General features: G+C 42.6%; 1 protein-coding gene across 8 annotated transcripts in view; it reads left to right on the forward strand.

Annotated features, from left to right (window-relative positions):
- Nucleotides 1–17,420, forward strand: part of PLD5 (phospholipase D family member 5) — a 352,559-nt gene that overhangs the window by 248,203 nt on the left and 86,936 nt on the right. For 7 of the 8 annotated variants that reach the window (XM_070602574.1, XM_070602582.1, XM_070602577.1 and 4 more), the window contains exon 5: nucleotides 9,787–9,914. The exons of the other annotated variant lie outside the window; for it this stretch is intronic. In XM_070602574.1, the coding sequence (XP_070458675.1) occupies nucleotides 9,787–9,914 (128 nt within the window). The remainder of the gene's footprint in view (nucleotides 1–9,786; nucleotides 9,915–17,420) is intronic. 8 annotated transcript variants of the gene reach the window in all.

Genomic DNA, 17,420 nt, shown 5'->3' on the forward strand with positions numbered 1-17,420 from the left:
GTCGTCTGACCCAGCAGGCACTTGGTCTGATTCACTTTTTCTTGGGGATTTCCTTTCCGAGTCCCTCCTTCACACTGCAGTCTGGGGACTGCTCCACAGGCCCTCTGGGCCTGTCCCTCGGGGACTTGTCCTCACCATCCTGCTGGGAGCCCAGTTTGCTTCTGTCTTATGTGGGGCCTTCTACCTTTTTCCTTGCTCTTTTTTCTCATTATAGTGGAGCACATTCTCCAGAAACTTCCTGAGGAATGGTGCACTCCAGACCTTTCACATAGGAAAGTGTTTTTATCTTATCTTCAGTCTTTGCTAGATATACAAACTTATTTCCCCTCAGACTGTTTCCTCGTTTTCGTGGTTGCTGTTAAAATATCTGGTATAAGTCAGATTTGCTAATCTCTGTGAGTGATCATTTTCGTATTCTTGTTTCCTGTCTGAAAGCGTTTACAACCCCGTTTACTCCCAATGTTCCGGAAACTCGTGATGCGCCTGTCAGTCTTTTTCCTTTTTTGCCCCGGGATTGGTAGGCTTTTCTGATTTAGAAACTCATACCCTTCAGTTCTTGGAAATTTGCTTTGTAATTCACTTTATAATTTCTTCCCCTCTGTTTTGGGTTCTCTCTGGAACTACCATAACTGAATATTGAACATCTCAGTCGAACCCTCTGGTTGCACACGTTTTTGCTCACGTTTGTTCTTTCTCCCTGCTTTTAGAGAGCGTTTTTTTTTCTGGCTTTGAGGCTTTGAGATCTTAGGTCCGCAGATACGCCCTTCATGCATCAACTCTTCAAAGACCATTTTGATTTCTTTACATTCACTCTGTGCCGTCAGTAAATTCCAGATCATTATTTCACTTTCCAGCGCTGCCAATCATACATTAGATTGGCCTGACATAATTTGTATTTTGGGTCTTTTTAATTTCTAAGAATATTTCCTTTTTCTTAGATCGTTCTTTTGAAATATCTTCTCGTGTCCATCCAAATTCCTATTCCTTCCCTTTAATCTCCCTCAGTGGTGGCCAGATGCCTTTTCTCCTTGGCGTGCCCCGCCAAGCTCTTGCCCTGTGTGAGATGTGCCGTGTGCAGGGTCAGCAGGCGCATTACCACAGAAGCCGGCAGTTTCAGCCATGGAGTCTTTGGGCACTACAGGGCAGCAAATGGTAAGGCAGATAGATAGTGGGATGCGGGCCTTGGGCCCTCCTCGCTGGCACTGCAGCAGCGCTGGGCTCGGGCAGCCCGCCCTCCTCCGGGAGCACTGGCACCAAAGCAGAAGCCGCCGGGGGCTCCTCGTTCCCATGCCCCATCTTGGCGGCTGCATAGTTGTGTGAGCTCAGCAGGGAGGCGTAAGGGAGAGGAAGTCTAGCCCACCTCCCAGACATTCTCACGTTCTAGTGTAGCTGATGAGCCATTATAGATCATGACTTTGTTTCTCTGTTTTGAGTGTGGAATTTTTCCTTTTTATGCATAACTGAGGAAATCAAATTTCAGTAAATTTTTTTAAGTATAATTTTTATTTTTAAGCCTAATGATTCCCTAAATCAACCATTCCTAAAGATAGCTTACCTGCTGAGCTAGGAGGTGATACTCAAAGCGCAATATTTCCCTAGAAGCAGAATATTCTAACTATGTGAAAAATGTGTGGGAGGGAAGAAAGACTCCTAGAAACTACCTTTGTGAGTCCAAAACTGTCCAGTAAAAGCAAAGTATCAAAGGCGACGTATAAAAATTCCATAGCATCGTTTTCACAGTATTTGAATAGATATGTTAAAACTAGAACAGAAATGTGCACTTAAGGTTCATTTTTTCCACAACTGGACCATGTAATTGATTATCTTAGACGTTTTCTTACCATCACTCACTGAATGATTTGAAAGCACAGAGACGCCATGACATGATTTTTTAGCCGTTGGTGTTCCCTTTGGCCTTCAAGCCAATGAATTCCAAAATATTGCTAGTTAAATTGATTAAACTGTACTGTTTTTTGTAAAGCTCCCAAGAACGGGCTAACTCTGACCTTTTTCATTGCTCACAAAAGTTAATATATTCACAAGAAGAAACACTTGATTGATAAATAGCTTTCTGCTGCAAACTTCGCTTTCAGAAAACATCTGAAGGCCTTTGCAGAAATCTATAATTATTGATACTGATGCATTTCCCTTTGAGACACACATGGGGCTCATTAATAATCTGTTCAAAAGCTGCTGATGAACTTATTTTTTATAATGAAATTAGGGATACATACATGTGATAAAATATTTAAAAACAAGACAGTGATAAACACTGAATTCAGGATAATGGTTGCATCAGAGGAAGATGGTGGGGATATGGGATCAGGGCTAAACACACAAAAACTTTAATGCAGGATTTCTTACCTTCGGGACTGTCAACAGTTTGAGCAGGATAAGTCTTTGCAGTGGGAGACCATCCTGTGTTTTGTAGGATGTTTAGCAGCATCCCTGAACTCTACCTGCTGGATGCCAGTAGTATCCTCTTGCCAGTTGTGGCAATAAAAAATGTCTCCAGGGGCCAGCTCAGTAGCATGGTGACTGGGTTCATGTGCTCCGCTTTGGCAGCCTGGTGTTTGCTGGTTCAGATCCTGGGCATAGACCTACGCACCTCTTGTCAGGTCATGCTGTGGTGGCATCCCACATATAAAATAGAGGAAGATGGGCACGGATGTTAGCTCAGGGCCAATCTTCCTCAGCAAAAAAGAGGAGAATTGGTGGCAGCTGTTAGCTCAGGGCTAATCTTCCTCACCCAGACACACACACACAAAACGTCTCCAGATATTGCTACATGTCCTCTGGGGGCAGGCGTACAGAATCGCCACTGGTTGAGAATTACTGCTTTAATCAGATTGGTAAGCTCCTAGTTCTTAGTGAGATGGGAGGTTCACAGGTGCCTATTTGATTATTGTGCTTGATCATTCGCTTATAAGTTACATATATTCCCTTGAATGCATAAATGTTATATCGTAAAATTTATTAAAGCTGCTGATAATATGCTTTCAATAGGTGACTCTCTGGAAATAAACTTAGAAATAGAATTTGTTTGCTTGGGGACTGTGGAACTTTATTTTCCACTTTTTAACCACAATGTACTAGCATATTTCCTTTTGTGTTGTTATGATGAATATTTTGACAGGATGTTTATTTTAAATCTTCAAAATTTGAAACATTTAATCATACAGTTTGTGCAACTGACTCTTTGCTAAAAATTGCATGAAATTTTTAGCCTAGAACTGAATATTTTTAGTCAAATATTAAAAATACACATATAAAAGTTGTGGGACTTCTAGAATCATGTGTGCATAAAGTATAATATTATCTGAGTAGGACCATAAGAATAGCTTAGTAAAGAAACAGAACCCCTCCAAAAACAAGCTTAAATAAAAGTAATTTATTCCAAAGGTTTAGAGGGACTCAAAGTAAGAAGTGTAGCTGGTCTGAGGGGCAGGACAGCCGTGGACTCTCCCCCACCACTGCCTTACCCTCCACTTCCCTCTCCTGGGGAGACATTGTCTTTCTCTCTCTTCTTCTTATACATCTGGTTCTCTGCCTCTCTCTGAAGCTTGCCTTTTGCCATCCTTCTTTTATGTGGACTCGTGTGGCTAGGGCAACCTCCATCTGTGTATGATTCTCCCGCACAGCTTCTTTGAATTAACTTACTTTGTGACTCAATACTGAATTCCCAAAAGAGGAAATTTTATTGGCTCAGCTTAGGTCACGTGTCTACATTTGGTCCATCAACTGTGGCCACGTAGTCACTGAACAGATTCACAGGGTACCTGGAATCTTCCCATTCTGAGTCACGGGGGTGCATCTGGAACTCAAAGAAGAGGGTGTTGGCTAGGAAGGAATGATGTAATGACATGTAACATCAACTGATAAACATATCCCTGTTTCCCCTTCATCCAGAGACAGAGAACTGCTAGATACCTAGGAGATACGTCTGGATTACCTAAATCTAGAATAGGTAAAATTAAACTCTTCTTATCTACACTGGAATTAACAATTAAATTCTTCAACCAGATGTCTTCTAAAGTTGCTCATTTTCCCCAAGTTATCTTCCTTATGTGTAAGTGGATGTGAACCATGCTAAACCTCTTCAGAATCTCCAGTATTCCATTTTGAGAATACTATTATCATATTAATCTAGAGAGAACAACACATTTCTGGAGCTTCCAAATGGAAATGATAAATGATTCTTTAGCAATTTTAGATGGAATGAGTTTTCTGGCATGATGAATTAACTACTGTTCAACAAATATCTGGTATTATTTGTGAATCTGTTACCGCACAAAGGGTAGGATCTGCTCGCTGCGAGACAAAAGCCAAGCGTCAAGAGGCAAGATGGTGGCAGAGAAAGGGCATTTTATTACAGCTTGCTAGCAAGAGGGAAGGTGGCCGACTAATGTCCAAAAGAACCATCTTAAGGGGGACACAGTATCTTGAAGCAGTTATATAGGCCTGCGGGTTATAGGGGAGGGGTTAGGAATGTTGACCCTCTGGTGTTACAGACTGGGAGTGGCCACACCAGATCTTTCAGTTTTCATTGATGATGGCTATCAGCATAGACTCTGAGGGGCCGTCACATTCCTAAGGAACTCAAAAGAACGAAGTTATCGTCTTAGCGCAGCTGGGAGGTATATGCACTAGCAGGGGTCATAAAATCCACAGAACAGGTGGATCTCCTGGAGGGTGCAAATCCAGCTGGGTTAGTTAGTCAGGGGTCATTCAAAGTTACAACATGGTCTCTTTTCTACAGTGTGGTTTCCCTTATGTCAATCTTATGTTGAGCTGATTTCAAATCTATTTCTGATTAAAATATGAGTATAGGGATTTTGTGTGTGTGTGTGTGTGTGTGTGTGTGTGAGGAAGATCGGCCCTGAGCTAACGTCTGTGCCAGTCTTCCTCTATTTTGTTTGCGGGATGCCTCCACAGCATGGCTTGATAAGCAGTGTGTAGGTCTGTGCCTGGGATCCAAACCCATGAACCCCAGGCCACTGAAACCTAACCACTACATCACCAGGCAGGCCCCAGTAAATAGCTTTTTAGTTAGTATTTTCATTTTCTCTATTAAATTTCAAGAGTATTTTCTCCATTGAAATTATATATGAACAAAATAAAGTACAATATTATCTGGTTAATACCCTAAGAATAATTTAGTAAAGAAACAGAACCCCTTTGAAACCAGGAGCATTCTCTATTAAATTTTAGTGGACCATATCTATTACAGCTCAAAAGAGTTGTAAGAAGTAGTTTGAGATCTCCTGATTTTTAATGTTTTACTTTCCCAGAGTGGTGTAAAACATGGGGATTAGCCATACCACTTTATATTGATTAGTGTGACCTATTAAGACCTGACTCCACACCACCACATCAGCACGTTTATAGCTTTTTAAAGATTTAATTAGGACTTCCTAGATAAAATGAAAGTATTTTATAAAGCAGTTATGGAAACAAGTACGTACTCTTGGTTTATCAGTTTGACATCTAAAAACATTGTTTTGAATTGCTAATAACTCCTATTAACCATCAATTGATGACCAGGTTGAAAGCAGGAGGGTCTGCAGACATCCAGACCCAGTACCACCGAGCTTGCCCAGCCTCCAGCCGGTGGGCCTGGTGCGTCACTGCCGCTGAGATGTGCATCTCTCAGTTGGCTTCTGGGGCCTCTCCACGATGGGTCATGGCTGCAAACAGAAAGCATGACACAATATTTTTCTCTGTTAAAAATGAAATCTGGGAAAATCAACATTGGTTAAGCAAACAACTAAATAATCTTCAAAGCTGTTGGAAAAAATGTACTTATTTGAATCAATCCAGCTTTTAAAGATATTTTATAATCTTATAAGTCTATAGTAATTAAAAGACAGCTTCATAAAAATGTGTGTAGCCATCTTTACCAATTAAAAATCTAGCATAATACTATGAAATAAACTCGAATTTAGTTTGTCCACATAATACTACTACTGAAATCAGTGGTACTTTAAAGAGCTTTTGTAATTAAATATATTTTATAGTCAGAAAACCTTGGATTTTAACCATCTCTTTCTAATACACATAGAAAAACAGTAGGATGAGAATAATTTCTATAACCAATCAACAAAGATATTTTGAAAGTGCAGGTAAAATAAGTTCTTTTAAGTAAAATATTGAATAATATGCTTGTAATAAATGGAGGGGCATGTAGGATATGACTAAGTATATATCTATCCAGGTATAAATTAAGATAAAAGCCTATGTCTTCAGAGAGAGGAGGAGGAGAGATAGATAGAAAAACAGACAAATAGATCATTTTTAATGGGAAAGTGATATTCCACAAACCATATGCAGAGAAATATTTTCCCAGCTGTGTCATCTCATATTTTTGGTTTGTAGGGGAGGAAGAAGTATGCCTCTACCCTTTAGGTCCTTCTGGCTGGTCTAGGAATTAAATTGACATGAGACAGAATAACAGGAGAAAATCAAACAAATTCAGTAACCTATAAACATGGGAGAATCCCAGGAAAACTGAGTAACTGGCCAAAATGGCTGAAGCCACCACTTTAAATACCATCTTCAGCTAAATACAAAGGAGGATCTTGAGGGTGGTGGTTTGGGACTTCAGAGGGGAGGAAGGCAATTCATATGCAGACAAAAAAGCCAATGTTTGGTAAACGAATGTTTGCTGGGCCATCTGTAGACAATGAGAGGGAACATTAATAAAAAATGGGCCTTGCTAGGTGCCTTCCTGTCTGCCGCACCTGGAGTTATCTATGGTCATCACTCCTTTCTGGGACAGGCCTTCTATCTTAAATTCTTTTATGCAGTTGGGGGAAGGTCAAAGTTTCTTTCTGAGTCTTGTTCTTAAAAATAATCAAGGCTTGGAGACACACTTTGGAGTGGCAAATTCTGAAACCCCATAGTTGATTCTCTTACATCCAACAGTTTGTTGTATTCTAAAATAGGAAAATACAACATACCATGTGGGATTGTTGTAACATAGCTTTGTTGGCACTGGGCACGCAGCTGTTCAGTAAATGGCAGTTCCTGTTTTTACATATTGCTTAATCTCTACATGGAGCTCCACTGGCCTTTGCACAGGCAGCTCCGGCCCTGGGCACAGCCGTGGAGTCCTTTGTGCTCTCAGCTTTCACTTGGGTTGCCTGATACAACTATGGGGACTCCCCTTTCTGATCCTGTCAGATACCCAGTGCCCCTTGCTGTCAGAACAGCAGGGATGGAGCAGATCCTGGTCATTTTGAGTGGTACAATTTCTTTAGTATGCCTGAATTTTAATCAGCCACTTTAGGTCCTTTGTCCTTAATTTTACGTAGCACAGGGTCTGGTGTACGTTAGATATTCAAAGATTTGCTGAAGGAAAGCCACTGTTCCTTTATAAAATAATTTTAAGCATCATTAAGTAACTGTAAAGGCTCTGGCTGGAGGATTACACAAGGCCCTGGTTCCTGAAATCACACTCTTTAGGCTAAACTGCCAGGTAAAGTAATAGAGGACTTTGAGGGCGACAGCTGTGACATGTGGGATGGAGAGATCAAAAGGGATGGTCCTCAGTGGGCCCTGCTGATAAGCCCAGTGTCTCCTTGAGAGGACCAGTGGGCTGGGGCTGCGGGGACCTGAGCGAGAACAAACGGGGAGTCTAAGAACTAATAAACAACCCAATGCAAGGTAGCAACTGGTGGTGGGGTCAAATTCCAGGCACAGCGTCCCAGGCCAGGAGGTGAGGGCAGCTGATGTCACAGAGGGTTAAGATTGTTTCTAGGCAGAATAAAAAGGTGGGTGCAGGCCTGGCCGGAGGCCTGTGTTGAAGGTGGAAACTGAGGCAAACACCAAGGTCACCTTCACTCTCTTCCTTCCAGAGACAAGAGAAGATGCTTCCTTCAGTGCTGGCCAGTCTAGTACTGTTGAAGGACACAGCCAGTTAAAGTGGCCTGGATCTCTGTTATGAGTTGAACTGTGTCCCCCAAAAAGACATGTTGAATTCCTAAAGCCCAGTACCTCAGAATGTGACCTTATTTGGAAATAGGGTTGTTGTAGATATAATTAGTTAAGATGAGGTCATACCATAGTGGGATGAACCCTTAATCCAATGTGACTAGTGTCCTTATAAGAAAAGGAGAAAATAGACACACTTGGGGAGAAGACGCCATGTGACAGCAGAGGTGGAGAGTGGAGTGACGCAGCTTCAAGCCAAGGAACGCCAAAGGTGGATGGCCCCCACGAGAAGCCAGACGGAGGCAAGGAGAGATTCTCCCCTCCAGGTTGCAGAGGGAGCGCGGCCCTGCCGACACTTTGACTGTGGACTTCTAACCCCCCAAACTGAGAGAGAAGAAGTTTCTGTTGTTCCCAGCCTCTTAGTTTGTGGTAGTGTACCATGGTGGCCATAGGAAACTCAAACAGCCCCCAAGACAAATGCTGCGCTTCCTCCACTTAAGAGCCCTGGCAGCCGTGTCTCTGGGGGGACACCACACCCTCCATGCAGATTTGGGTCCCTGCGTAATTGCCATGGTAACTACCCATTTTGGACTTTCAGCTTCTGCTGTACCTGACTGTTCCTCCTCTGGGGCCTGTAACCATTCCTTGGATGTTGCTATTCCAGGATGCCTGGAGGCTGAGGGAGATGTGCCCTCACTTCTAGGATGAAGAACTTGCTCCACCTGCACAGAAGTCTGCCTGGATTCTTGCTTCCCCTCAGATCCTGTCCCAACCCCATAGCCTCTTCGTCCTCCTGCCCCAGGAGCCCAGAGGCAGCCTTTACATTTTCCCAGGAGTTACAGTTCAGTTCATAATGTAAGTCACTCTTCCTCCCTTCTGATATCCTGGCATACAACCTTATGTATACGGTACCACATCTTCTGGTAATGAAGGTTCTGACAATGAACTGAGCCACAAGAATACATCCTCTTCGTTAGTGTTGAATATCTGAAGACAGGATAGCTTAGTTATTAAATATATGCGTGTAGTTCTGTTCTTTTATTAATTTCTTTAGCAGAAATTTACTTAAATAGCTTTGCATTCAGTGGATTCTATGCTCCTTCTGAGAAGTAGTAAGTGCATAGTCCCGAGCATACGATACATATAAGCTTCACAATTGATTATGACACATCATGCTTAGAACAATTGGTTAAATTTAGATGTTAAAATGCATTTTTTTGGTTTTAACAATAGTCTGAGTGACCTAGTTAACCATTCAAGGTTACATTTCGGTAAGGCTTGAATGATCATTGCTTAAATTAAGAACTATCAGATAAAGAAAGGCAAGGAAGAGACCAAATCTAAATTAAATAAAGAAGAGGGAAAATGAAGAAATAAGACGAAGAAAAGGGGAAAGAGTGAGAATAATGTCCGGAACGTGTAAGAGGGCCAGCTTCTTGTTGAGGGGAGCCGTAATGCTAAACAGGACTGATGGTTTTATTGATTGCGAAATCATATGAAGATTATTCCAAAAGTCAAGTAAAAGGAGGATGGCGCACCTGCCCCACCACCTGGATGTTAGTGATGGAGCTGGGCTTCGGTCAGATCTGAGTTGAGAAGCCATGCACTTTCGCTATGCTGAGCCTTCTCTGCATTTACATAGGAAAAAGCTTCTTACTCTTTTTTTCCCTTTGTATGCTTTTTTGGGAACAAAATAACTCCTCGAGGGCCTTCTGTGTATCAGACTAATGTACGTGTTTGGCCTTCCTGAATGCGGTTGTGGTCAGTGCGCACTCTGAGCAGCCGCTGCAGGTGCCTGACTGCGCGTTCCGGGCCTTGCGCCGAGGCTGACCAGGATCTCCTTGCCCCCTCCAGGAGCCGAGGTGACCTACATGAACATGACCGCGTACAACAAGGGCCGGCTGCAGTCCTCCTTCTGGATTGTGGACAAACAGCACGTTTACATTGGCAGCGCTGGTTTGGACTGGCAATCCCTGGGACAGGTAATTTTTCCACATTGTGTGAACTCAGAGTTCCATCGCCATCAAAACCACCAGCTCCATAAAGTGCTCAATCACGTCCATTGTGGTTCAGGGAAATAAAACCTACCGTACTTATTACTTTTAACTGTGTAGTTTTAATAGGCTCACCTTTGTTTAATGTGAAATGATAAACCTTCCCTTGTCAGAATCATCTTGCCAAAAAAACTGCCATTGCTTCATTTTGTAATTCACATGCTACTCTCAGATTCTTCAGAGAAGGTTGGTGTGTAATTTATTTACGCAATCCTGGATGTTCAGAACGAGATCTTATAATCTGTGAGATAGAGTTTCCTCTGTCTTCTCCTGTGAGATAGTTTTCACTTATAAATTCAGTATAGGATAGTATGTTTCCGAATAGTAATCATTTATGTTATTCCTTTAATAAATCTTAAGCTGAAGATGTTATCATCTTTCCCTTTTCAAATAACTAACTTCAAAAACCTTTAAAATACACTTGACCAGTCTTGTAATTTTCACGTATTTATTTGTGCCAGAGGTGATCCCTAGAAGATTACAAATCGCCTTCTTCCCATTGGTCAACTGGCGGCAGGAAGTTCCCAGTCACTGGTGCATAGGAAGACTGGCCAGTCCGCTGTGCATGCGCAGGGCACACACACGCTGCATTTTAGCTGAGCTCTTTATTTACTATTAAGATCTCTGAAATTACCAAGTGAGGTATACTGCACTTCCGTGTGTCCCCATGGGAAAGAAAGCATTGATGTGCAGAGACACAGGGCCTTAACTTGTAAAGACACCCCCACACTGGATAAATCTGAGAGAGGGTCATGTTATATTTGTACTGTTAGCTTCAGGCGTTTAACCGTTGGCCTCCCCATTTCCACTCATCCCCTTTTTCCTTCTTAAACTGCCACCTTCCGTGCACACACTCCATCTATTTTTCCTCATTTATGGTTGAGGCAGGTAAAAGTGCTCAGTTGTAAAAGAAATATACAATGGGCAAACTGTCTGCAAATAATCCATAATCAATCTATAAATTAAATTTTAGGGTGAGTTTATTGAGTCAAGTCTGAGGACTAGCCTGAGGGGCTTCCTTCCTCAAGGAAGGAGGCACCCCCAAGAAGTGGGGTGTACAGAGGGGTTGTATACTGTCTTGGAACAAAGAGCACACATCACGTATGACAGGAATGTCCCTTTTATAATTGTCACGAGATGCTTAGCTGGCACGGCAGGTCAGTGGTCACAAGGTGAGCACAGCAGGTCGGTAATCAATCCTTAGAGTCCAGGAAGAGGTGCTTATCCTTAAGGAAATGATGATGTGGGGGGAAGCTGCGTCCCTATCTTGAAGGGCATCCTTCTGTCTTTAGGACACTGTAAATGTTTAAAGCAGATGTACAGTGCATGCTCAGCAGGCCACATCAGGTCTTTTGGGAGAAACAAGTTCAGGCCAAATTAGTTTTAAACCAGATGACTTCCTCATATACTCCAATATATTCTATTGCTTTTCGTTTATTTATCAAAACTAAATGCTAAAAATCCAGTTATTTCCCTCTCCACAGAATAGACAGTGCAGAGCCAAAGTACAACTATCTAAGGTGGTTTTTCTACTTTCATATTTAAAGAATAGTCCAAGGAATCCAGCCTCAAGGGTCAAACATTTGTTCTTTCTAATAAGAGAATCTCCCGTCCCAGCAAAGGGGAACACTGAGGGAAAATTCCATGACTCATTTTGGGATGAAGACACCATCAAAGATTGACAGAACCTTGTTTATGTTGTGTTTGCTCAGGAAATAGAGAAGGAGCTATCTCCTGATATAAAAATGATTGTGAACAAAATAATAGCATCAATAATAGTAATGGCAACAATAACTAGCATATGGTGAAGGCCAGGTGCTGTTGTAAGCCATTTAACTGGATTGTTTAGTTTAAGTTTCACAGCGATCCTATGAGGTAAATGCTATTTTTGTCTCCATTCTAAAGGTAAGTAGACTTGAGCCCAGAATTCAGTTTCAATAATGACTCTTTTAAGGCAACTCCTTCCAGTATTAATTCTGATATGAAAAATAAAAATTTTGATTTTGTGTATCTCCTATCTGATGGCCCTTCAAACACACACATGAAAAATATTGATTAAGCAACTTTGGCTCACCTCAGAAATGGGGAGTAAGAAAAGGGAAGTAAGTATAAAGCCTCATTAATTTAGAGTATTTAGAGGAAAACAGTCTAATTTATGAAAATATCTGAGTTCATCTTTTGCTTTGTTTGTACTTACCTAATCAAGAAGCATCTTTCGCACAGAAATTTTCAGCTGAGTCTCCTATAAGGAACAGATAAGACTGGTTCTGTAGTGGTGCTGATTACATGTAAATCCAGCTGCTGAGTGGTTTTTAACGAGCATTGTTTACTTGTTTTTAGAAAATGCACTTCCCCATCACCAAATTTTATTTCCTTTGTTATGAATTCATGTTAAGTGACAGGGTCTGAAGGTCTGTGAATTCTATTTGAATGAGGTTTGAATTACTGAGGTTTAATGACATTTCTAAAGTTTTGAGCGAGTTACCTCTATTGCCATCTTCTCTTTTCCTTGGATGGACAGACTTTCAAGTATTCAGTGTGGGTTTCTCTGCCTGAGGACCATTCGTTTCTCTTTGTTTTTTGTTGTTTGTTTTGTAGGAAAGTGGGTTGACTTTTAAGTGGTCATTCTTAATCTGTGTAGTCATTTGGATATTATTTCCTGTTGAAATGGATCATCACTGTGAAACATGCCTTTTAACCGTGGTAAATGCAGAGTAAGGGCAAGCTGTAAGTTATTTCCTATTATGCAGATAAAGAATCCAAGCCATCTTATGATCTCTCCTTGCTCACACGTTCCTAAGGGGTAGCCAATTTCCCTTCATATTACAGAGAAGAGTACGAGTCTGAGGCCTAATGGGAAAGCCCCAGGACCCAGTCCTCTGTTTCACAGCTAGTCAAGCTCGTTTCCTAAGGACCAATCGACTCCTTGTGATTCATTTAATGCCACTCTCAGTAGCAACTGGAGAATTGCAGCGTCTCACTTCTGCCCTTGCATGGACCTGGGCCCTTCAGACCTGTCTGGAAGAGACATCCCTCTGACCTCATCCTGTGGCTGGTTTGTTCGCAGCTCCTAAGACATATAAGGAGAGAGCATAAACTGAGTGGACTTTTTAGGGTTCCCTCCTTCAGCTCGAATATACCAACAAAGTTAGACTTTTAAAAACTCAAATGGATTAACGTGATATTTCTTAAGTATGGAGCAAGTGTAGCACAAGGTTTAAAAAATGAACTTATTTTATAATCCACCATAAATTCACAGGGAGGAAAGCCATGAGAAAGTGCTGAGCGCTCCAAAGTCCCCATGAAGAGAGGGCAGGTCACGGGTCACACTCACCAGCCGTGTGTGGAAACGGTCCTTGCAGGAGGGTACCTGGGGGGGATTGGGGAAAATGCTTCAGGTTTGAATAAAAGGCTTATGTGGTCAGACACTTCCCAATGGGCTGCTTTTGTGGGAATCTGCATTCTTCTCTTGGTTGTAAGTTAATAGCAGGTTAGACTCCATTGGCATCAGGGATTTGGGAGGAGGTGAGTGGAAAAAATCTTTGCGTCATTTTTTTCCGAAAGGCTACTATTTATGTGCCAGGCACTGTGCTATCGTTTTAGACATACTTCTTCATTTGTCATAGCAACCTAAGGGTGGGTATTATTCCCACCTTCCAAATGAAGATAATACTGGAAAAATAAAAACAGAACAGATGCTATTGCTGCTCTTCTCCCCTGTGAAATAGTAAAACACTGCCTGCCCTGTGTAGGCGGTAAGCCTTTGGAGATGATGCTCATACGCTTTAGATTGACAGTTCAGTTGGCAGAGTCTGCACCTTTCATTTCATTCCTGACGATTTGGGACTCAGGTATGAATCAACCCTAAGTTCTCATCTTTCTGCTGCCAAGCTAAACTCTCAAAAACAAAACTATATCTCATTTCTATTTTCTTAGTAATCTTCCCTATTTTCCTCCTGGAAGAGACTATATTCTTTGCTGGGGTGGAGAGGAGACCTGGCTGGGGAGGGAGCAGCGTTTCAAGCTCTTCTACAGGAGCAGTTAACATCCCATTTGCTCCCCTGCAACTGTTTGTCAACTGCTAACCTGCCCAGACTTCTCTTTCATCCATACCCACCCCCCTGCCTTGTGCACCGTTCCCCCATAGCTCTCGGGATTGGGGATCAAGTTATTACACTAACTTTTTGTCTTAAATTAGTTTTCCTTTCACCGTGTTTGACTATGTGGGATTTTTCTTGGTCTACCTTAGTGTGACATAAAACATGGCACAGCGGGACCCATGCATTAGAACAGATTTCAATTTGAGTAAAGTTGTGCATGAAGCTAACAATTACATGAAGAATTATAATATGTTTCTCAAGTATCAAATTCAACCTATTTCATCAGCTTTATATTTTGTGACATTTTCTAGTGAAATCAGATTATTGCTATCAATCATTGCCTTAAATCTATGATAAGGAGCAGAAATAATAGAACTGATAATAATAACATCTTCAATGTATTGAGGGCTTTTTCTGTACGAGGCATTCTTCTAAGCATTAGAGAGTATGAACTCATTTAATTTTCACAGTAAACCTTTCTTGTAAATACCACTGTTGTTACCAGACCAAATGGGGGTCCCTTCTTGGGAGTTAAATCAAACTGCACCAGAAGTAGTTGTCTCACAAAGCAGAATTTTTATTTGCGGCATGCAGCAAAGAAAAATGGAGAACATAGGGAATAATTTCACAAAGCTATGGCCCCCCAAACATGGAAGGGTGGGTGTCTTATTTGGGATAGGGAATGAATATTCAAAGGAGGAGTTTCATCATCGCTTATAGAGGCGGGCATAAGCTTGTGGTTGCGGTCTGGGCCACTTCAGAGCAGCTGCGTCCAGGGTGGTTGTGGCTTAGAGCTTCTGCCTGGAACATGGCTGAAAACCACGTAAGGTCAGGGCCCCAAGGTGTTAGATAAAGGAACGCCTGCACCTTGCAAGAAGTCAGGAGAATTAGGTGAGACAATAAGGTCAGAGTTTAGGCAGGACAAGAGAAGTGGGTTGGAGCACATGGCTCGTGACACTATCACCCCCTTATTTTACAAAGGAGGAAACTGAGACACAAATAAATAACTTACCCAGGGTCACCTTCCAGAAAGTGGCAAAGCTAGAATGCAAACCCAGGCAATCTAGTTCCAAACCCCTCAGTCTTATTCTACTGCTAATAATTTTAAAAATGAATCCCATTTATGAGAAATCATTTTCTTTCATGATCTTGCAGATTTCCTCTCTCTCACTCTTTAAGAAAAGCAGACAACACTGTTGACGGAGAAACTCTTCGCTCATTCACATCTTTCTGATTGCAAACCTGCCATGACATCATGGCCACAGAATGACGCCTGCTGTTGTTCAATACTTGAGTTCTGCAAGCTCACTGCACCTTCACCTCTGGGTTGAGTTCCAAAGGCCAAAAAGTCACCGTGTGTGCTTCTCTGCTCCTCTCCTGCAGGGGTCCAGGACGTGCGCCTTGAACTGTGGCCCCGGGGAGCCCTGTGGGAGGGAAGAGAACACCACTGCAGGCTTTGCACAGAGGGGGCTGGATTTGTGAATCTCAGGAGCTCCAAAAAATACCATAGAGGGAACAAGAAATCCAGCACTAACAAAGCAGACAAAAGACTCACCAGTGTGTGAAGTAGAAGGAAAAGGGCACAGCCGTCTTCAAACCCCAGGGCTTGGAGGCGTGAGGCTGAAAGGGGAGAAGTGGAGAAGGAAAATGGGAAAAGCATGTTTTTAGAAAAAGTCACTCTTCTAATTTTTGAACAAACTCTCTTAAATGAACTGTTAGCCTACAGCTGAAGGCGGGGTTCAATTGGTGCATTGGTCACAAGAATCCGGCAACTCTGGAGAGGGGAGATTTTTAGATACTATTTTTAAATGTCATTAGGACAACAGGAATAGGCCAATTTAAACTCTGTTAATGCGTTTAATCCTAGTCCACCTTTATTCTGAAAAGACTGGAAGGTGCATGTGAAAACAGGCCAGCTCCTGGGGCGCCCCGGTGCGGGAGGAGTGAGGGAGGTCATCCAGTGGCTGCTGGCATCACTGTGCCGGCGATGGACCCCGCAGCAGCCCGGGCGGGAGGGCACAGTCACTTAGCAGCCGGCCCAGACCTGCTCTGTGACTCGGGCAGCGAGAGCAAGCCAGCCCAGGATCTGCTCGGTGTCTAGAAGCACTGAAGCTTTTAATCGCGGGACTGGAAGTGACCTCAGAGAACAAGCAGTCTCGTGTTTCAAGGTGTGTTTTATGAAATGCTGTTTCAGTGAGACAGTCGTGGTCGTTGCCTGAGAAAAGGATTCTTCCTCCCTAAGGTGGAGAAACTGTAGGGTTCATTTAAATGGCTTTCCCTGCTGTGGGCCTCCTCAGACCTGGTAACGTGCTAACGTGTTGGTGACTCTCCAAGAGGGTGGAGAGTGTGCAGCACTCCTCAAACCTGTTTGGCCATGAACTCCTGTTCACAGTTAATGTTATGGATCAAATGTTCCTTGAAGCCCATCTGTTTCCGCAAATGCTGATCTAAACCAGCACGCCCCACACAGATGACCACGCTGACGCAAAGGGCTGGAGAGTTGGGTGAGTAGGTACTAATTACCTAGTCGCTTACCCATGACCTCTCATCCCTTTATGCCAGGTTTTAGGACTCTCAGGCAAATGTTCTTTGCACCACAGCATGCTCCCCTAAGAAAAATATGTAATTGTAGATTTCTGTCTCCTTAGCAACTAAACAACTGGACAGTTGGCAAGCCTGGGCTGTCTCACGTGGGAAAGATAATCAACGCATAGTTATTACACAGTTACTGTATTCAGAGACCTGCACTGATCGTTGTGGAGGGTTTGAAAAAAATGACAAAAACCTGCAAAAAGTTTACAATCCAGTTTGAAAAACAAAATATTTAAGCATTCTTTAAGATGAATATGACCATCCAGGATATTTGCCAAGTGGGACCAGCAACATCATTTTTGGGACCCAGTACAAAATGAAAACAGAGGGCCTCTAGTGAAAAAATGATCAAGAATTTCAAGATGGCAACAGCAGAGCATTAAACCAAGCTTGGGATTCTTCTAAGTCAGGGTCCTTCTGAGTTCGGGGCCCTGTGTGACTACACAGAAATGCCGTGAACCCTGGTGCTAAATGACAGGAGTCAGCAGTTAGTACTTTGGGGACTGGGGAAGAGGACAGTCCGTGTAGACAACAGGTGAAGGCCATGGCGAGAAGATGAGGTTTGAGCTGAGCCTTAAGTGATGAGTGAGCTGAAGACAGAAAGGGATTCTAAGCATAAGTAAAGACACAGAATTGGGAACAAGCATGGTGCCTTGGAAGATCCATGAGCAATTTCTTGCAGGACCAGAACGTTTCAGCCAGAGAACCTTGGAACTCAAGGCTAGGAAAGACAAGAGTAAGC

This window comes from Equus przewalskii, chromosome 31, assembly GCF_037783145.1.
Source record: "Equus przewalskii isolate Varuska chromosome 31, EquPr2, whole genome shotgun sequence".
In the NCBI taxonomy this organism is placed as follows: Eukaryota; Metazoa; Chordata; class Mammalia; order Perissodactyla; family Equidae; genus Equus; species Equus przewalskii.